The 23218-nt window shown below is 41.1% G+C and overlaps 1 protein-coding gene across 1 annotated transcript; it reads right to left on the bottom strand.

The window, feature by feature from the left end:
* Positions 1-37: 37 nt before the first annotated feature.
* coro1ca (coronin, actin binding protein, 1Ca) lies at positions 38-22602 on the bottom strand. The gene is made up of 11 exons (XM_052067783.1): positions 22446-22602; positions 15105-15301; positions 6458-6580; positions 4969-5098; positions 4598-4779; positions 4396-4515; positions 3630-3734; positions 3387-3532; positions 3191-3248; positions 2874-3101; positions 38-2018 (listed from the first exon to the last, which is right to left on the bottom strand). The coding sequence occupies exons 2-11, from the start codon at positions 15297-15299 to the stop codon at positions 1899-1901; spliced, it is 1407 nt and encodes a 468-aa protein (XP_051923743.1). The 5' UTR covers positions 15300-15301; positions 22446-22602; the 3' UTR covers positions 38-1898.
* Positions 22603-23218: the final 616 nt, after the last annotated feature.

Raw genomic sequence — 23218 nt, 5'->3', positions numbered from 1 at the left:
CACTGATTGCATTCAATCAAATCACCCATTCACAATCTCATTTTAAAAAGTCTTTATTATTTTTTTGGGGGGAATCAATGTTTTGATACTTGAAGCAAGAAAAATAAAAATGCTGAGCGCACCTCGGCGTGAGGTTTTAACCTGGTTCGTTTTCACTTGATTTTGCTTTGATTTTCATACACGGCCTCCAGTATAACAGAGGTTACATAATGGCAAGGTGCAGGGAACACAAACAAGGAGAAACATTTAAAACCCACCAACCCCAAAAAACAACCAAAAAAACCCTCTTCGGCACAGCAACAAAGCAAAGGAAAAGAAATTAAAAAACAAAAAACATCATTTATACAGCTTGCACTCATTTTCTCAACCTTAATACAAACATAAATCTTTCAACTGAACAATTTCCAACCTACAGTGTCCCTTTGGATTAGCTATTTTATACTACTTTTCTAAGAAACCGAGCTCAGGTGCTAACAGTGCAAGCAAAGCACCAGATCGTCATGTCCCACTAAATTCCACCCACCAATACTGGCCCTTTATTTTTTTTTTTAATGGCTTGTAATGTTATACTGCTATTCCAAATGAGGCGCAATAATACTTGCTATAATTATGAGATGTTTCAAAGTAAAGATGTCATCCAGGAGACAGACTTGTGGAGAATCCCAAGTCTGATGAACTTGCACATTTCAGCACCTTAAGTAGTTTCTTTTTCTTCCTTTTACTACGTGACTTGAACTAAACACGCAAATACACAGCAGTACAAGACAACTGCACAGTCGCGACTATGGCACTTTCAGGGCTTTACAGAGGCAACAAATATCGAAAGCGAGTGACAAACACTTTTTACCCGTCTCTTCTTCCCAATGGGAAGCAGATTGAAAATTATGAAAATGGATCTTTTCTATTAACTCACCAGGGGTTCCTGTACTGTATTAGGGGGAAACGTGGATGCACGAAGAGGGACATAAGCACAGCTGGAATGAGAAATAGGCTGAAAAAAAACCTTACAATGAATAAAAAAACAACCCACACCCATTAAGCAAAAACGGAACGTCCAGGCTGACATTTAGAAAGGCCAAAGACGTTAGGCACAGAGTCACACAATCTACCTTTTTTTTAAAAAATCTATCTTGAGCAATTTTCTGTGGCAATCTTCAATTTGATCACCAATTATGCAATGTTACATTCTCTTTTCATGATTGTTGGCGATGCTCAAAGGCAACCAATGATCTTATCACACCGACTATCGTGTGTGGACTGTGCCTGAAGCTCTCCCAGAAGCCAAGGAGAGCTCTAATGATTGATGAATGCGTTATTTTTGGGGGCTGCACATTAAAATAACAGGAGCACATTTTCATTTACCGCACCAAGCATACAGGAATGCATGTGACATTAAGAAAAATAGGACAAAAGAACAAGATAGGTAAATGTTGATTTGTGCAGCCTCAATCGTCAAGAAAGTCATCCAAGTGAGCATTATGCAAGCAAATATTTCCGTTTATCGCCATTCCGATGTTGTCGTATGGCAACAAAACATATAAAAGGAAAAAATAGGGAATGTTTTTAATTGGAAATTATTTCACTCTTTTGTCAAAAAAGGGAAATGATTATACAAGTTTTAAAAAAAGCCGCAGAATGAAAGGGGAACAGTTCTTTGTAAGGGGAGGGGGGAGAGGAGGAGGAATAGTTCCTGCAAAAGTTGCCACATGTCCTTATTCCAACTGTGTTATGCAGAGGGTTTGGGTCTGGCTAGGAAAAGTTCGTCTGGAATGTTGCGAGGGATTGCCGCAAAGACAGGCCCCAAACGAATCACTGTCATGGAGTTAGGCTGTGATTGGTTGCGTCGTCCTCCCAGCCAGTGGAACGGGGTGGATTGTAGCAGGTCGGGCAAAGAGTCCCTAAATAGCAAGTTTGGACATTTGTTCTTCAAGTGTGACAAGTCGCTTCTCCTGACTGCTGACCAGGTCCTTGAGGGATTTGATTTCTTTCAAAATCTCTTCCAGCTTGCCATCCGACTGCTGTGGGTACAGTAACATCAACATTTATTTATTTGACATAAAGTGTCCAAGACAAGCCAACATTAACATGTGTGATAGTGTTTAAAGCTTGGGACTAATCACTATAAACTGAGGATTGGTCAATTACATTGCAGATAAAAGAAAAAGAAAAACTTCACACCATCTTAAGACACAATTTATCTGCGAGGGACGATTTCTTCTGATCAATCCAAGCATTTCAAATTTGTGGCAAGGCCAAGTGGGTTGTGATTTAAGAGCACACTACAGACAGGCTTATGGGAAAGGTCCGGGGACTGTTGTGGTTCAGAGCCAGCGGCAGACACCGTCATTTGTAAATTGAGATCAAGATCAAGAAATATACTAGTTAAAAATATTTGGTGAAATTTGGGAGCATGAAACATGGAGTAGGCGTGAGGTATTCACTTTTGAGGAAATGATTCATCCTGGTGTCTTTTTTTCCACAAAAACCTGGCATTTAAACAGGGAACATTTTCTATCCGCAGTATATCTTGCAAACAACTGCTCACGCAGTCCGGATTCATCATCCGTACATGCATTCATCCTGTTCAGGGTAGAGCTGAGAAGTGGGGAGGGTACACCGTTGACAGATCAACAAAAGGTTGATCATGACACCCATAACCACTCAAGTCACATAGATGCCAGTGTTTTTGGACCGTGGCATAGAGTACACAAAACTCAACAGCACAAGGCCAGAGCCACGATTGCAATGCAGAGCACAACTACTAACTTGAGTACGGTGTGATGCCCTGCCAAATTAAATAAATGACTGGAAACGAGGTACGGTACGCCTTGCGCAAATCATAGTGTGTGCAACAGTAATGCAGCAATACTCACAAACGGTGCATTCTGGGCCGAGGAGGAGTTCTCTGTGCTCTTGGTCACCTTGGCATCTAAAATGTTCCTTTTGACAACCGTGAAATCACGGGACTTGGTTGGAACGTAGCCATTTTTGAGAGAGATTAGGATGGGGTCACCATTCCTCCCCTCAAACCACTCCTCGGCCTCCAGGGCCGAGTCAGGCCCAGCCGTGTCAGGGTACAAGTCATCCTGAAACAGGTCAGACTGACAACCGAGGGCAGAGATAAAGTCAGTGCGGTGGTTAGTTTGGCTGAGCACCGACAAGTGTTTGGGAAGGGTGACCACGCACTCACCTTTCTTGGTACAGTCATCACGATAGGCTCACATTTCCTTTCATGCAGTTTATAGAACCTGGTGGTAATAAACAAAGTTAAGTATTACCTAAAGTTAAATATAAATGAAAGGGAAAAAAATGTATTTGACTGTTTAATGACCATCTTCTGCTCTCTAGTGGTGAGGGTATGAATTGCACGCTCTATAAGACCTTACCTTGCAATTTCACACTTGTTGACATCGAGGCCCCTCTTTGGCATGCAGCCCATGCCCCTCTGAGACTCCTTGGAGACAAAGCTGCTAAGGAAGTGAACATATGGATCTTCATCTGTCACTTCAAAGTAGCGGATGCTGCTGTCACCCTGTCAAAAAACAAATGGAAAACAAATAAAATTTAAAAAAAACAATTAAGGGAGTTCCAAATTTCTAAGACAATAGATTTGATAAATCCGAACATACCTTTCCACAAACGTAAACCATGTTGGTGTCTGGGTCATAGAAGGGCAAGAGTACCCCGTTGCTGGCATCCATGCAATGCATTGTCATGGGCTCCTCAAAGTTTTTCTGGAAATAATACATAAGCATACAATAGAGGCTCTTTTATGAAAGGTTAGGAATTGTGGCGATGCATAATGGTTGACTGGTTAAATTGCCTACAAAGCAGATTTGCCGATTTACTTTACAAGTCTCATAAAATGCTATAATGCTTAAATTTGATATTAAGAAGATAAGAAAACCATTATTTGTCCCACACTGGGGACATTTGCAAATTTGAAATTATTACAAATTTGTAATGGTGCGTCTTCACTTTAGCACAAGGGTGGTCAAACTCATTTTTGTCATGGGCCACATATTAGTTCCCGTTTCCCTTGGAGGGCGATTATGACTGAAACCAAATTTTCTAAAGTCAATAATAGCAGTTTATTCAACTATTGTTTAAGTTTCTGTAATGAGGGGTTTGGCTACAAGAAAATGCTTACAATGTGTCTCTTATTTATTACATATGAGAATTTTAGAGATTTTAGCACACATCATGGAAGTTGACATGTTTGATTTGCTTTCGTGGGCCACATAAAATGATGCGGCGGGCCAGATCTGGCACTGGGCCTTGAATTTGACACCCATGCTTTACCACAAAGAGTGAGGTGTGCCTCAAGTCCGATGACTGTATAAGAAACAGTGCAGAGTGAGCAAATGTACCAGCAGTACAAATCAAATATCATACCGTGTCCCACAGGGCGATTAGTCTCTCACTCCTACGATTGAAACCAGTGGTGAGGATTTTGCCATCCTTCAGAAAAATAGCCCTCATGGGACGACCGCCGTCATGTGCCTTTTCTTTCTCCTGGAAGAAAAGTTCATATTTCATACAAAATGTTGTTTTTAAAAAAAAATTGTCTCCCACCACCCTTTTGTTTTTCTCTTACAGCAACAATTTCCTCCTTGCGCGGGTCAATAACACGGACAGACTTGTCCTTGCAGGCAGTGCAGATGAGACTGCCATTGCGATTCCAGCAAACATTGTAAATCATATCGGGATGCATGTCATCCAAAGTGATCATGGCCTCGCCCGTGCCCACGTTCCAGATGATGATCACGTTGTCACAACCTGATACAGCAAGTAAAGAAAGTAATTGAGCAAGAAAGTAATGGTCTCATTGTTGTCCCTCGAGATATTATTTTGAGGCATACTTTTCCTAGACAATATGTTACTGCTCAAAGACCAAAGTGTAATATGAAGTAGCATAGCAAGTGATATTCGGCAAATTATTTGAGCAGCCAGAGACTTGTCTCCCACCTGCACTCAGAAGAACATTGCGAGCTGTGGGGTGCCATGTGATTACGCCAACTCGCTTGGAATGACCTTTCAGTTCCACGGCGGGCTCGGACATGGGAGCCACGAGGCCGTTCTCAGGAATTTGCCACACCTGTGAAAGGTCGCAAATCCCAACGAAGAGCAACGTCAGCAAGGCTAATTTCAGACTAGAAAGTAAACAATCCAGAGGTGTCACAATTCATCGCTGAATTGAAAATTCATCAATCATTACATTTACAATTCCTTTTGATGATTGATTAATCATCGCTTTCAGGTTCTCGTCTTTTTTCGGTAGTACGTATTCCATGAAAGCAGATTGCTTTATGTTTGGGTTTATTCATAAGAAGACATTTGCCCTCATCAGTTACTTTGGAAAACAATGACCATTTTTGTCAAATTTTGTGACAAACCAGTAACTTCATCATTGGCAAACTATAGAAAAAGCAAGTCATTGTAATCTATTATGAGTAGAATGGTTATTTGCAGCTGTGGTATGAATAACCAAATAATGGCAGATAGTTGAACCACAACCCGACGTACCCTCAGAAGTGTATAACAGACATAACGAAGTAACCCTTCCCACTAATCAATACGGAAGAAGTAGCTCTCAGGTTAAAAAAGGCTGGAGAGTACAAAATCACTCCCTCTTCAAATGATGCTGCTTAAATATTGTTTGTTTGGTTACGTTTCATCACTACACAATACCAAATAAACGACCACAAGTAAACAACAAAGAATTAATAAATGGAAGAAACGTGTGGCAATAAATGTTTATTCCAAATCCATGAAATAATCAATTCTAAAATATTTGATAGTGACACCCCGACTGGAGTCTAAAATTGCTCATGTAGAAAAAGAATGCTGGTATATGCATTCTAACAAAACACCTCACGGGGGCAGCAGCCATTAACGTTTAGTATTGAAGGGCTGATGCCCTTATTTTTTAGAAACATTGGTTAGCTGGACACTATCCTACTGTACACTGGCTAATAACTGAAGCAGTTGACCAGGAAGAGCCAAAAAGTCAATTAGCAAGCACTTGAACCTGTTCATCTCAATTACAGAAGAAAATCAAGCTGACAGTGACCCTGCCACCATACAGAAGAAGGTGAGTGAGGTTTACAGCACTCTAAATGTACTTTGTGATTTTCCCCTTTCCTAATCTATATAATTGCTCTCCTGGTTTATCTCTTGAACCTGTATTTCATCCAACAGTGGGCTCTTTCGAAAGTCTTACACAGGTCTAGCACGTTTGTACCCTTACAAGCAAACAAAAAGGTACCAATTGTGCACCTGACTCTTACCATCAGCAGTTCTTATTTTCACCTTCAACTGTGAATCAAAAAAAATTGTACCTTGGGAGAACAAAACTGGACTTCAACGGTACTCTTTTTTTTTGTAAAAAACACGCGTGCTGCTGTTGGTACACAGTTAGGAAGAACGAGAGGTGTAAATGTGCAGCCGATCTTACCATCACTGAGCAGTCCTCAGAGCTGCTGGCGATGACCTGATCATTGTGGGGGCACCAGTCAATGTCCAACACTGGACTGGTGTGCCCGCACACTGTTGGGCAGGCTTTGTCGATGCGTCCCGCCTGTAAAGACAAGCGGCGATTAAGTCAGTCCCACCAATTGATCACGTCTTGAAATAGGAAAACTAGAGTACAATCCTCAATAGGTTTGCAAACAAGGGTAGTTCAAACGATCCTGCTGTGATGGAGTAAAAAGTAGTTGACAAAAAAAAAAAAAACGCAAATAAGAACAATTACAGCATGACAATCTTCATGACCAATTGTACATTGCAAGACAATACCAAAACAAAAACACAAGTAATGTCGAATGATATTCAGATTGTTTACAATGTCTCCTCCCTCTTACTCAGGCATTCATCATCAGCTGTGATGACATGCCAGACATATGTCCTGTTCATCGGGGGCAACTCGTACTTCAGTGTCTTGTTTTGGGGCACACTTTGACAAACAGAGAAGGTGAGCCAGTGATCACACCGGCAACTTGGAAGACGATTCCATGATCTGACCCCGGCCACCCCAAAAATCTTACAACGCATCCTTCTCCTCGCGTTGTGCCAAATAGGATTTGAACACTTTCAAACTGGAGCTGCACAGGCACAAACCAAGATTAGATCTAAAGCACCAACGAAGACAGTACTTAGGGAGAACTCTACCCTTTCGAGTGTCATAGACACCTTGTTCAGACTACCTGTATCTATTTTGAAGAAAAAAAAAAAAAAAGGTCTCCTATAGAACAATTGCTCACTTGCCGCAGCCTTCACAGTGACGCAGCGTCTTGCAAGATGCTTACAAAAATTATGGTCATTTTTTTCCATCTTTGTTACAGATAGACAACATAAACAACACAAAAAGGTCACTTTGATTGCAAAATAACAGTTCATTGCAAATTAACTGCACTGATGCATGACCTATGAATGAAGTTTTCGTGAACGTTGAATGAATTCTGTGTGTGTGTGTGTGTGTATGTTCGTCAGGGATGAGGAAGTCCCTTCGTCATCTTTTTTTGTTAGTTTATTGAAAAAGCTCAGTTGTCGAGTTAACTGCTAGTGTTTGTCCTTAGGATTGCCGTACTACACCCCACACCCACTCACACTGTGTGCGACCAAGATCTGATCAAAGCCACACCTGCCAAGTAGTGGTGATTGATCATATTGAAATCATTCCCACAGCTGCGGCACTGACTTGACGATTAATATTTTTTAATTAAAAAAAAAAAAAACACCCAAAACACATTTTTATTCTTTGACACGAAATGATTGGGTTTTTGCAAATGCATTTTTACGGTTTGGCATTTAATGAGTTAAATACCAACCTAGCTGCACTTTGAGCTCGTGTGTGCATCCTGACGTTTGGTGGCGCATTCCCATTCTGCACAAACGCAACACATTTAATTCATGAAATAGAACAAATGTACAACAGGCGCCATGGCGTTACGGTGTAACGGTTAAGTCTGTGAGCAAATGGAGCTGTGATGGGCACTGGTCTCTACAGACCAAATGTAGGTATGTGAAAGGTCTTTCTTTTTCTTTACCGGTAAATTTATTCGCTTCCTTTGCTCAGCCTCTGAAAGTTCTGATCAAACAGCTGATTTGGGATGAATGAGCAAAAAAACATTAGAGGCAAAAAGGGAGAGTGCAGTCCAAATATTCCAAGTTAGGAGTATTGTGCTGCCACTAGAGTGTTGAAAATTATGTGAACAACTCTTCTATTTACTCAAGGCCAATTGCATGTGGACTTTGTATTAGGGAGGGTCAAGTCTGTTTAATGTCCTGTGCAACTGATTAGTGCATCCACATTTGCAACACATTTCTCTCCTCTGGGTAATTTCCAGATAAGTGCATGGGAGCAGCTAAATTAACTTCTGGAGTACTGACGAGCGTCTTATTTCACACAGTCCCAAGATGGCTGGAAATGCATGACCATTAGCTATGTAACCATACTGTCACCTGACTGACACAGTTGTGCTGTGACGCATCCTCCAACTCTTAACTGTAGTGATGAACCATTCCAGCCTTGTCCAACCAGAACATATTCTGCCACACTATTGTGTGGTTGTGTGTATTATGTACTGTATTCATTTTTTTGTAAACAGAGGCACAGTCTGTTTTATTTATATTGTGTGAATTATCTACATTTCAATGCCAATGATCAATACTCTTGGGAATTGGAAGGTCGATTGCTCGTGAAGGATGTCCTTAAATTATGGTCAAATGTAGTTATATCAGTGGCATTAATTATTTAAAAAAACATTGATACCAGTGCTTATCAGGATAGCTTAGTAAATGTATCGCCCAAAAAAGGTGTTATCATGACTGGCCTACTCACAATCAAGACCCAAAACAATCACACACACAAATCTGGCCGACAATTCGGCTCGACACAGGCTTTTTTTTTAAATTGCCCATTCAGCCAGCCAGTTAAAGTGTATGACAAATGAGAGCAGAGGGGTGGCTTGGGTGTCAAATATAACAGACTTTGAGGTGTTAATGGTGTATTTATCCCCCAAACAAAAAGGAATTCCACAGCGTGTAGAGAGCACTTGTTGATCTGTCCTCATGCCGGCTAAAGAATTTCGTAATTCTTCAGGAAAACTCTCTGTATGAATAAGATCACCATTTTTTAAAAACATGTTAATAGTTTAACGCAAAATAACCACTAAAAGTGCATTCACAATAGCACCTTCATCCACAAAGTAATAACCGCTTTTGCTTTGGACATGTGTGTACATAGCAAACTAATTTGCGCACACCAGATCAACCGGACTGAGGACACCTGGAAGAGGGTCTCATTACAGTTCTCAAAACACACTAGCACAGTTTGCACAAAGCCATCCATCCGTAGTCCGCTACAGCCGTCACATGGGCTCACTTTCACCCTCAAGTTGTAATGTTACAACAGCTGCAGCTGTAACAAAGCGCTTTCCAGAGAATCTGTAGTTTACTTCAGCATGTATTGTTCTTACGACTTTTTACTCTTACGCTCTCTTTTCAAACAGATCTCTGGATGTACTTTAAACGGAGCGTTTGATGGATCAAAATCATGAAGCATTCATTAAACGAGGCATCAGTAGCCGTGGTGCAACTTCAGCTGCATAGTGAGCATTTTAGCACGTGACAATACAGTAGGTTCATGGCTGTGAGTTTTTTTTGGTTATTTGTTTTCAGCCAAGTTGACAAGGAATCCAACCAATATTCTTTGTCCTCCAAAAAGTTGTGGAAGTGTTGAAGACACCTCATGAGAGTGTCTCCTTCATCAGAGTTTTCCAAAACCAGACAAACCATAACTTAAGAGTACAAGTACAGTACTAGAGTGGCCTTGTGTCAGACCGTGCAAGGTACCCATACTGAACAAAACTAAAAAGCACTCTTATGATGTAATTATAGGTGCAGGTATATACCGTACTTTGGAATAAAAAACCCCACAAATTTGACAGTAGACATAATTAACAGAGACCTAGCTCTCCGTTCAATATTACCTTCTTACACGTCCTATGTGGCGTTATTGGGCGTCTTCCACAATAAAGTGAGGTCACAGAAAAGTGATGTCTGTGTAAGAACTACACATGGTACTCGCCTTGCATTTCAGTCCGAAATGCTCCCACGCTTTGGCCGTATTCCCAAGCCGTCAACCTAATATCTTTGCTTCCACCTCCAACTTCCTGCGCCGAGGCATGGGCCGGTTATTGGTTCGACAGAATGTCATAGTTTCAAGACTGCTCAAAATTTCTATTAATGGTATGAGCCGTTTTATTTTTGAGTTGTTAAGGAAAGTGCCTGGCAATGGCAGCGTGCGGCCAATGAGTTATGAATCAAACTTTATTTTTAGGCTTTTATGAACCCAAACATTTCAAAAGAAGAAATTTTAGGGATGCAGTTTCAATACTGCGAAACCACAAAATGTTTGCTCACCGTTACGATACCAACACAATAAGATACTGGCCGATGTGTACTCCCACTTAAAGGAAATTTCAAGTCTTCGATTAATCAACCATGAATTTCTAGAATGTGGTAGGAAACTGGAGAAAACACGTGCAAGCATGGGGAGAACCATTCAAACTCCACACCAGGGTCCGAAGCTCAGATTTAAAACCTTTTGACTTGGGCAGACACACCAAACATAATTGGAGTTTCCACCAAGCCCCCCGTGCAGACTTAACATTGTCTGAAAATCAAATCTGTCTCCAATCTTGATTAAAAGTTTTTACTTCTCTTGGTCAAAGGTCCTTTTTTTTTTTTTTTGCCGTGTTCACAAAGTTGAGTGCAAGATCAGCCTGTCTGTCTGGGGGCAGTCTCTATTCTGACAAGTTCAATAACGGTTGTTAAAGAGTTGCAAATTTCAACTCTGTGGTCTCTGGGGCGCATCAGCGACAAATGTTCTAAATGCCAGCAATAAAATAAATAAAAAACGAAACAACATGAAAGTGAATGCACTTGTGTCAAAGGCTCAATCATGTGAGAGCAGAGAATATTAAAGAGCTAAATATAGCATACAATTACATAACTTTTATGACCAGTATAACAAAAGGATCCGAAACCTACGGAACAACCAGTTGTACAGCAACCAGTGCGAAAGCAGAAAATAACGTTGATTCACTCACACTCGCGCATGTACGCACATGTCACAAAGGAGCAAACCAGTGAAAAACAAAACACATTTGAGGAACAGCATTCCATCCGGCACGACAGGACATTCTTTTCATTGACACAAGAGGCCTGCACACTTCCTCCCCTTGTTGCCTAAGGTATGATTCACACGTCTCTTCAATGCAGATGCTGTCCAATACAGTGCAATGGAAAATTCCCCTTTTACAAGTCTCCCTCTATCCGTGCGATGGACACAAACAAGGTGGAACCAGAAAACAAATCACAATCAGAACTAGAAAGGCTTGCAGCGCTAAACGAGGGGCGGTGAATATCGCAACAAGAGCACCATATGGTGATGGAAAAACAGAGATATCTACAGTCCACTATAAAATTAGATGTACACTCTTTTTTCCCCCACACAACTCATGAAAACATTTGAGAATGCCTGCCCTGTTGCCTCATTGCCAGCTTTTCCTACGATTTCACAGCAGAAAACAGTCTGGTAACTAATTATAGAAAAGCGCCACATTATGAAATATAATTGAGTCGTGAAACAATCTTACATATTATAACATATACGTATGCCGGCGGATGGGGACATCTGACTACAGCCGCGTTCTCTCATCTCAGCCGCTCTACATTCGCATGGAGTGGCACTGCGTGGAGCAGCCAATAGCAGGCAGAGAGGAAACGCTCTTGGAAGGCTGTCAGGGTAGGGAGCAGATTTGACCATATATGGTAAATTCTGCAGTCAGCAGGACTGCGCAGCAGAGGCAAATGCAGACACAACCAACCGAGCAACAAATCAACATCAGCTGATCAACTCGAGAAGGCACATTACCTGTTTATGTACACATACGAGTATATACATAAACATATCAACAGACGCACTGCCTTGCAAGAGCATTAGCCCACCCTTTGACCTTTTGCCACATTTCAGGTTTCAAATCAAGATCTAAAAATGGGAAGAATCAACATGAAGTGAGACACAACCAAAGTGGAATGAAATGTATACAGTATTTTTTTTCCCAAAAAAGCTGAAGGTAGGACGTGCAAAGTTATAGCTTTGCAGAACCACTTTTTTGTGATGACAACTTCAAGTCTTTTGGGGTGTCTCTCAGTTTTGCACATGTAGAGAGTGAAATTCCTGCTCATTCATCTGTATTAAAAAAAAATCCATTTTAATGAGATTAGATCAAGAGTGTTTGTAAACAGTAGTTTTCAGATGTTTCTATAGATTTTCAGTTGAATTTTCATTTGAACACCTTTAGTATTGAACCATTCCATTGCAGATTTTGCTTCATGTTTAGTAGCCCTGTCTTGTTGGAAGGTAGTTCCACCCCTGCCTCAAGTCTTTTGCAGACACACCAACAGGTTTTCTTCCAAAATTGGCCTTCATCCAACTTTTCATCCATTCGAACTACTTCATACATGTATATTAACTCATTCAGTACCAGCCAATTCTACACCAATTCTGAAAAGATGTTTAAAAACATCTTTGGGAGTGAATGAGTTAAGCAGAGATATACAGTACGTATTGCACAGTAAGCACTAGGCCATACAATGTTATGCTTTAATTTGTAAGAGCTAAATACAGTTCTAATTGACAGCTTGTGTGGGACTCAAGACGCAGATGTCCTCAGCATGGTCAGGGAGGACAAGCTGTTCCTTTGATTCAAAAACTGAATTAAAATTAATCTAATGATACAAGTATCGTATCGACATCCCTGCGCCACATCCACCATATTCTAAGGGCCGATGAGCCTTGCGTGGATTATGGGCACAACTTCCGGTATGAACCAGAATTGGTGTTTTGTTTACATCGTAGCTCTTTGCCGAAGTCCACTTTGTATGACAGTTACAGATTTAAACAATGTGGCAACTCTAGTTGTCACATCTTAAAGAAAAAACATTTAAATCCTGCTTCTAACAAATGTTGTGGTGTAGGAGGAAGACAAAAATAGTGTTGCGTTTTTTAAGTCTGTCACTTCAGATAGTGAGGCAACGAGCAATATCAAAAGCTCTGAGGGGTATCATTACCTACACAGAAATAAAGGTGGTCACGTTTTGTACAGAGGTTGGACACAGTCTTAAATTCACCTTAAAGTGACCTAGCCAAATCCTTACTCATAAAATCAACCCTAAGAACTTTCCACTGTACGGTAAACCACATCGCCTAGTATGTGTGCCTAAAAACACTGCTCGATGATAACAGCAACAACATTATTATTGTCTACGAAGATCAAGATTAAAACATTGAATATGTTTGTGCTGAAATGAAATGAATAGTGCCTAGCAACAGTCCAGACACACTCACATATGAACTGTTCAGAAAAATGTTGTTGCCTGACTAATACAAACACATAAACACAAAATCAAACCAAATGTTCTTGTGACGCACGCACAACATTTAGGTTGTCTTTTCAAATCAAGATTTTCATCCTAATCTTCTGTGCTCCTCATCCTCACGTGGGCGCTGGAAAATTATCTCCTCCCCCTGGGGGTCATGTTCAAAACATTGCTCTTTTAGCCACAGACTAAAATTTGTTCTAGTTGTTAGTACAGTTGCCAACAAGTTCCCAATCTGTGCAAAACATTTTTACATGCTATGTGGGGGCACCCGGAAATTAAAGCCGATGTAATAAATGCCTCACGGCTACTTCCGGTGATTTACAGGAAGTCTCGCCCCAAAATTGTTTCAACATCACAGTGCTCAGGAATGAGGTGGATAACAAGCCCAAACATGAATGGGATCATCTGGAATGTTTCACTTGCTTAGCCGCCTTCCCTCCCACAGCTTCCTTCATATGGAAATTAGGGAATAAATTAGCTGACGTTCAGATAAGTGAGACAAAAGATGAGATTGAAAGCACGAGGCAAAGGAATGGCGTGTTCAAAAAGAAGGAAACAATATGCATGGCTATGCTGAGTCACAGTGGCCTTCTGCAGCTACCTCACCCTACTCAGTCATACAAGGAAAAAGCATCAGTTTATGGAAAAACAAAGACTCAGAGCAAATATTTATACCCTTGGAGGTTCTGTTATGAACTTGCACAAACATTGCATTTTGCCAAATGCATCCTGCACAAATTCATACATTACATTGAATACCATTTCAGCCATCTCGTTACATCTCCGTCCCGCGTCCTAGACGCGTAATTTTCCCGCGGGACGCGCAGTTCCAAATGTGCGTTTTTGGGACGCAGGGAAATTTCTCAGTCAAAACAAACAAAAATAACTATGATACATCTTTTTTTCCATCAACGATCGCAGTTTGACAAACGCCGCCATTGTTGTTTTGATCTCACGTGAAATAATCTCGCGTGATGAGATTTCCGTTCTCGTGAGATGAGATTGGCGAGATCAGCCTTCACATCGCAGAAAGCAGACGATTGCCAGGTTGTGTAACGTTAAAACAAGTGTTGCGAACAAGTGGTGCAAAAGTTAATTAAGGAGATATCACAGAGGAAGTTTTTTGCGATAAGTTGACTTTGAGAAAGCCTTGCATCATTGGAAGCAGAGTAAAGAGATGGGAATTTATGAACTCAAAGACTAAACCATGGGATGAAACAACCTATTTCTCAGCAATCTTGTATGCCTGAATTATTAAAATTTTTGCAGCATGTGTTTATAAGAAATAAACCTATTATCAATGTATATTGATGTTGTTTGTGTTATTATCATATGCAATTAAATAAGTACACCATTTCAGAATTCGAAATTTGGGACTCTCTAAATGCATTAATGGGGCTCATACTTTTCTGGTCAGCGAGTCCCTGGGACTCGCTGGGGTTGAACTGTAAAATCATCAGTGCTTTAAACCGCGCAGCCCTACTTGCACGGGTTATTGGTGATGACAAAGGCTAACAGTGTTTTGATGAAAAAATGATCCTGGTCTAATTTTTTCACATCGCAAAAACTTGACATTTCCACTGGGTAGGATAATTGCATGCTCACAGTCACCACACTCTTCATGGAGCATATTTAGTGTGTATTCATCTTACCTTATTTAGCGGGAGAACCAGGAAAGCTCCACCACCGCTGGCTTCAATAATTATGGCGACAAACTTCGGGTTGACCGCACAGAATGAGCTATCCCATGTGACCCTTGACACCCGGATATCGTCGTAGCACTGATCATTTTTCGCCGCCTGGCCGAAGACGTGACGGAATTTGCTCTTCCGTACAACTCCTTTCATATCTGCGAGAGACAAGACAGCGTTGTAAATTTAAAATGCACACAAGACTACGATTTGGTGAGCGTTACTTAAAAACGTTTGTATGGCGAACAAAAAAGCATTCCAAACCAGAATGCAACAATCGTGGATTAGTTTGACCAGATTAAAAAGCTTCTTTGTGATTATAAAACAAGCTCATTTAGATGCTACCAATGTGACTACTCAATTGAACCACAGGCTTTTTACAAAGCACAGCTTGACTAAAACCAAACCAGGTCTGCTCTAACAGACACCATTACGAGCCAAAATTGCGAAAGTGGTTGCAGTTTTGGTTGATTTATTTTATTGTTTGCACATGTCAGTCCAACAAGATAGGACACTTGTTTTCTAAGATGGGTTTTACACAGCGAGACACTGAATGAGAGCCAATAGGGGTGGGACAAGCACATATGGCTCTGTAGGACAGGGATTGTAACACAATCAGGAAGCTCTTCCTGCAGTGATATGGGAGTATCCTAACAGCCCAAAATTTTAAGATCTGCTTTTAAATGTGAACAAAAAATTATGAAAAAAACAAAAAAAGACTCGGGGCCCCATGTAAAACCCGCCGAGCTTAAGGTCCGTGAGGGAAGCAAAGAGTTTCGACTTGTTTAAGAAAGACTTCATGGTGGTTTGGCGATGAGCGATTCAAGTGCACGTGGGAAAAAAAAAAAGTATGTTGTTGATGATATGTGATCATCATTTTTCAGGTCTCACAGCACAAAGCTTCATGAAAGCGAGGGTTCAGCGACAGGATATGTCAGCAAAACTGACTTGAGGGTATTCAGTTGAAAAAGAGTGATGTTATAATTACACAAAACAACTTGTGGCCATTTTATTGTCACGTTTTTCCTTATTTTTCGGCAAAATTTTGAGCCACTTGGCTGGACAAATTCACAAATTTATTTTTCAGACATGTCTCTCAAAGGGCTTTTGTGATGTGCACACTTTTCTAACAAAATAGACCAGGCGCAACCAGGCTCAGCAGCATGACTTAGGAATATAAATGCGAACAAAAGAAATGAAACATTTCCAACAACAGTAAATAAAATGTTTCAAAAATTGTAACTGAAAAGTTGATCTTTAAAAAAAAAAAAAAGTTCCGTGTTCCTTGTGTGTCCCATGTGCAGCTGCCGTCTCGACCATACTGGCTTTCTGTGGCAGCAGAAAAGTGACATTTTTAGCTCTAAATATTTCTACGACCGGACTTTCACTTGCCGTCAATTTCTGCACCATCTTATCATGTGGTTTACACACGCACACGCACTTCTTTCTTGCATCACTATTTCCTGATCAATATGATCAGCAACCTTTTTTCAAGTGTTTAAACTTTCCTCCGCGGCCATGTGGGTGACAAGGCAAATTATCTCTGCGATGTGACAAAGGAGAGCACTTAGCTTTAGCCTCAAAGCAAGGCAAATTACTGCTGCGCAGAGAGTTACCGCTTGTATTCATACAACATTAATGGGTTCACGGTGATGTCACAAGTAGTTGTGAGTTTTGGAAGACTGTGATTTTTCGGTAAAGTCTGTAGCCTTAACTTCATCTGCTCACCGGACCGTCAAACTTTTTGCCGCTCCACGCAAGTGTAAGGCTTGAGAACCAGAGAACATGCAGCTTTCACTGAGGTTCCCACTGCATGCGGAATCAGTCAGATCACTGATGTGAATGGGTCAATGCTGGACAAGAGTCACAGCAGACAGAGAAACCGTACTGCAGCCAGCACCAAAATAACCCAGTATTTCATTTATCAGATGTTGGGGGTTGACAATTGCCAAAATGCCAAATATTGGCCCTGATAATCGAGCGTGGGGGAGTGTAGGGGGAAATATTTTTTTAATTTCATATAAAAGAAGATATTAACGGCCAGCAGACAGCATTTGCAGCTAGGAATCAGAGCTTTTTATTTTTTGATCTGCAATGCACTGATGGCATTGTTAAAGAAATTGAATCTGGAGCGCCAGGAGCAGCATTTTAAAAGAGTACATGCACACTACGATAGTGATGTTGCCACACTCAACACTAAGGTAGGCAGTGATTTCTTTTCACCAATTCAGTTTTGTGTTGCATCTCGTTTACTTTTTCTTTTTCATTCACAGAAGGGTCCCTTATGGGTGTTGTTAGATCATTGGTCATAAATGGTTGGCACCCCTGGTCGATTATTATTAACATTGTATATGAAGTATCCAGATACAAAGTGAGCACTTGCCTCGTTTACATGCCCTCACTCCTTCCCGAGCTGAAAAGGTAATGATAGCCAGTTTCGTCATTGGGCCTAGCAGTATATGGGGCACGGTCAACTGTCACTCATTTGCATGACAAACATCTACAAATTTAAGCACGACAATGGCGTCTTCAAAGTGTACAAAAATTATTGATCTGGGATATTTGGACAAAAAGCATGAGACATGTTAATAAAACATCTGGAAGCTGTTTGAAATTCATCCATCTATCCATTTTCTGATCCGCTTTATCCTCACAAGGGTCGCGTGGCATGCTGGAGCCTATCCCAGACGTCTCCGGGCAGTAGTCGGGGGACACCCTGAATCGATTGCCAGCCAATCGCAGGGCACACAGAGGCGAAAAACCATCCGCGCTCGCAGGGCACACAGAGGCGAAAAACCATCCATGCTCACAATCACACATACGGACAATTTTGAGTGTTCAATCAGCCTGCCATCAATGTTTTTTGCAATGTGGGAGGAAACCGGAGTACCCGGAGAAAACCCACACAGGCGCGGGGAGACTATGACAACTACACAGGTGCCCTGTTTGAAATTGTCCAGGGCAATTAAATAGGTCTCCTTCAATACACACAAATGTGACATTCAGGAAAATGTAAGCAAAGGAGGGTTTAGGCCAGCATTAGCAAGCACCAGTTTAATAACCAGTGACGTATATGATAGACAAGAAACACATTGGAGGCGTGTTATGCTTCCCAGTGACAGCCTACTGAGAATTACAGCCTGGCTGGTCTTTACCAAAGTAAAGCGATTGCCCTACTGCCTCCTGAACTAGCAGAGTTAGTTGACCCTGATGTGGGGAGACAGAAAGAGGACCCCAGAGCCTGAGGAAAGGACCAAGACAAGAGCACCATGACGCTATTTTGGCAGGCTTCTCGGCATTCCAGTAAACTGCTTAACTTTTCTCACTTTATTTTGGAGTAACATGAAACGAACTGTGTCAAATGATAAGTGCATTCAGTAGCGCTGCAGTTCCTGGGGCAAAATGCAAATTTGGGCTCACCAACTGTGATACGATTAGTTATTTTGAGTCTTGTATATATGGTGAGCATTTTTGAAATGTCAGTGCTAATTTTGATGCATTAATATTGACTTGTGCAATTGTAATGCTTTGATTTCAGTATGTTAGTAAACTGCCAGTCGTGAAAGTCATTGTATAATGTAAAGACGCTTCGTAAGATATAATCACTAAAACTTTACGTATTGCACCACTTATAAATGGCAGCCCCCCCATTTATAAGTGGCTTCTGATAGAGCCACCAAAATTGGCTCCTGGTGGCCTGACAATGCCATCAGATCCAATTTTTAAAATGTGTGTGTGTGTGTGTGTGTACATGACAAAGACATTTTTTTCTTCTTCTTCCAGTAAATGAATATGCAAAACTGCAAATAGATTGACATATATCAAATTTATTTTTTTTAATCTTTTCTTTTCCAACTTATCTCTTACTTTGGTCTAACAGACCACGCAGTCAAGTAATTATGGTGTGTCTGTACCACAAAAACTCAATTACCAACAAAAACATGGCAAGTGCATAGAGACTTGCGCCGTTTTCATACAATGTTTAGATACTGGAACGAGAGAGGCACTACAGTCGTTATGATAACTTTCACACCACGTCTTTTGTCATGAAGACTGCATGGGATGCCACCTAAATCCCCTTTCTGTATCCAAGGCCTCAGACCACCATTGTGATCAGATTCTTTGCTACATTCCAGAGCTTTGTGGACCACTGAGATAAGGTGCTGTTTTTCTTTCACCTACCATGCGGTCTACTCACACATCTGCTCCATTCAAGTATCCATGGAGCATAAATGCATCACACACACACACACACAACAGTATCTCAAGTAATGCAATTGTATACCTTCATATTTTGTAGATGAAATGAGATTTACAGACGATTCCAAAATGGGCTCAAAGTTCAACTCTGTGCCGAGTGACACAGAGAAAAAAAGTATCTAATGCAATTGAAATGTGATGAAGAGGTAAAGGTTATATACACAAATCATGCAGACCAGGCATGCGTACTAAGACATATTTGATTAAGCGCAAGGGCGTCAAATTCATTTTTGTCGTGGGCCATATCGTAGTTTTCCTCAAGAGGGCCGTTTTGACTGAAAACCGGACAAAGGGGACGCATAGTAACTTTTAGACCGATAATTATCACATTGATAGTAGGGGAAAAAAAGACACATTTATTTGTCTGATAAACAAAACTGAACTAATAAAAAGACCCGCTCGAAAAACATTAACATTGGTCTGGTTACAGTCACCAGGTGCCAAGCAAAAGGAAAAGCTGGCCATCTTCCTCTCCTACTGCAAGAAAATGTGCTGTGTTACGTGTTGGATTAAATAAAGACACTCTTGAATATTTTAATCCTTTGTTGTACCGGTCTGCCGGTCTCAACCAATCCTCACATTCCTACATGCCCATTAGGGCTATGGCAAGTAATGAGGGACAAGCATATTATGCATTCTGAATGACAACAAAAAAAATTGCCGACCATCCGCAAACCAGCCCAACCGCATCACCCACATGGACGAGATGTCGCTCACTTTCGACATCCAGCTTAACCACACTGTAGAGAAGAAGGGGACCGGCACGGTCGCGATATGCACAACAGGACGTGAGAAGTCAGCTTTTACTACTGTATTGTTCTTGGTTGCCACAATAATGGACAGAAACGACCAAAGTGGAGTTGCACGCGCCGTGGGCGCGATGGCGACCACAGCTTTACTAAGACTGGCAGGCCACGTCGGGCGATTTACGCCACAATTTGTGGATGGATTGTGTCTGCTTGCACTGTTGTCCAAGCTATTGCAAAAGCCGCCATCATTTCTGAGGAGCCGCACAGCAACGAGACTAAAAATGACGCGAGGAAACCTGCCATTTTTTTTGTGCATTTGGGATACAAATGATGAGGACTTTGATGGATGTGAGGATGAGTATTGATTAAAAAAAAATAACGTGAAATAGTTAAATACTTCAATAAAGTACAACCGAACTCAGTTTTGCTCCACCTGCCTTTTTAAAAACATACGCTAACTAGCAGGCCAGCATGCTAGCATATTTTTTTAAACTAGCATACATTTTACCATGCCTGTGTCCTATGATACAATGAGTCTTGTAGATGAGTTAAATAGCACCCGTAACAGACACTGTGCCTTTTTATGTAGTGAAATGTATGATCGTGAAAATATGGTCGTCAATCTACATTACAAACATTGCAAAATTAAATCTAACAGTCAATGAAAATGAATGAATAAGGTGGGTGAATACAAATAACAAATACTACTACTTTGGACAAAAAACAATAAAAAAAAAAAAAACAACCACCACATATAGAATGTCTTGTTTACTATCCAACCAACACAGAAGTCCCTGGCATTTCTTGTTGACCTCTTGCTTCCTGACCCACTTCCATAGCCAGACCATGGGAAGGCAGTCAACGCACTTTCAAAGACCTTGCACTGCAGCACAACTACTCCAAGTCAGTGCATCTGGAATGGTTCACGAGTCTAAACACAGCTGTTGACGATCGAGCCTTTGGGACAGTAACTGAGTCAGCAGCATTCATCCTCAAGTTGGACTCAGCAAAGAAACTCCTGTAACTCACAACACCACGAGAGTAGCAAGAGTAGCATTTTTAAGTGGGGGTCAAAATCCACAAATCATGCTCTTCTCTTGACACTTTTCCGGTCACTGTCTTTATTAGCTATTCTCTCGGGCCTGCAGAAGAAATCTGAGCTCTCTGCAGTTCAAAAGCTTTTAAATGAGGATTAATTAGGATGTTGTGAAAACAATGTTGATGAGGGGGCAATAAAAGTTGAGACATCCAAAAAGGACAATGCCAACAGAGCAATGCCACAATTTGAGTGAAACTGACTCATGGCAGAAGAGCGTCATTGCCCAATTTAAAGTACTTCAGAGTTTCCAAACCAGTGCGCCACGGGAAATGAAGATTTCACATAAATTATTTTATCTATACAAATAACCTCTTTGTTCAACTATCTCTGACAAACAATTACATGATCTTCCGCCAGACGTAGAAGGTACATAACGAACCTGTACAGCATTTCCATTTCCTGTGACATTTTTGTCAGGTCAAGTGCATTAAGATTCATTTCTGGTTTCTGTCAAGTGATAAAATGCCCTGGCCCAGTAAAGGTTTGGAACAGTTGCATTGACCCCAATTTTGCCTCGCAAATAAAATAATATAATTATTGTGGTGTGAAAATAATTTGAAGCGGACTATCCAAACTGTCAGTTATCTTAAGGACTACTGATGTTCTCAGATTTAAAGAATCCTCGTAGAATGTAAACGCTGAAGCTTTAATGAAACATTCATTTCATTGAGTGTGACTTGAGTTATGATCATTTCTCAGACAACCATGTGTGGCAGAGATTCACGACATTGCTGTCAACTTGTCGTGGCTACTTCTAACTAGGCATTCTGATCAAATAAGACCAGTAGCTCGTAATATGGGAACTCCTGTCGTCTGTGAAGGTGCAAACTAGTGGGTGCATGGTGCCAGGGGCCAGGGCGCGGCTTCTCTGCCTGCATGCACCTCCGCCTCCGTTGCTTCATCGCAGATCTAAGTTTTTACTGCCACACAAAGGTTCGCCACCCCACTCACTTCCCCCCGCTGCGGGTCCTACTTCCGCAATTAACGCCGATCACACATCCAAGCGAACCGCAACCTTTATTTCGCCAATGAACAACAATTTCCTTCCCACTGACAGATGGGTTAAGTGCCGTCGCCGGCTAAGGTTAGCTTAAAACCACTCATTGTACAATCGATATAAGGCGTGTACTTTTTGGGAGTCGGGGTAGCCAAACAGAAACCATTTCTAAAACGCAACAACAATACATGACTTACCTTATGTGAGGAAATTTGAAAATATTCCCGAGAAAAAGAGAGTGATATAAAACGACGCAAGTCCAACGAATCCAACCGAGACTGATCCAAGTTGCTTTCCTGTCTGAGCGCTTTCCCTGCTTAGGAGATACACCCGCCCCCCGGCCCGTTTTGGCGGTGGCTGATTAGTACAGCGAACTTGATTGACACTTTTATGAAACAATCAGCGTCAGTTCTGTGATAGGGCGATTTTTTTAGGAGCAGTTGTACGCTTTTCATTCCTTTCTTGCAAAGCCCAAGGCAGAAGAGAAGGAAGCATCTGCTTAGACACCCCTGACCACTAGAGGGCCCAAAAGAACAATTAACAGTTAATAAACCTGCAAGGATTAAGTAGCAGAATGGCGCTACACTGGTGTGCTACAGCCCGACAGAAACCGGGTTAGCCACAGTTAAACAATCCAGGATTGTATTTGATATTCTAAAATATATTTAGGAAATATTTTCTCAGTCCTCCTGTGAGCCAGTCAAGCAACCCGTTTTTATAGAAAAAAATCGGGCATTTTAGTTTAGGCACTTACATACTGAAATGATGGTATTTTGTTTTTTTTCATTAAGAGTTTTACATAATTTTACAAAGTTTCAATATCTGCTTATTTACTTTTTTAAAGCCATCTTGTTTCAGATACTGCTTTTCAATTTGACCAGTATGTGTGTGTGTGTGTGTGTTTGAGGTAAAAATGTCTGCTAAAACTCTTTAAAAAAAGCAGATGGTAAATTGCATAAAGCAGCTCCCA

The sequence above is a fragment of the Hippocampus zosterae genome, chromosome 6 (genome assembly GCF_025434085.1).
Source record: "Hippocampus zosterae strain Florida chromosome 6, ASM2543408v3, whole genome shotgun sequence".
Lineage (NCBI taxonomy): Eukaryota > Metazoa > Chordata > Actinopteri > Syngnathiformes > Syngnathidae > Hippocampus > Hippocampus zosterae.
This window is presented reverse-complemented; position numbering and strand designations above follow the sequence as displayed.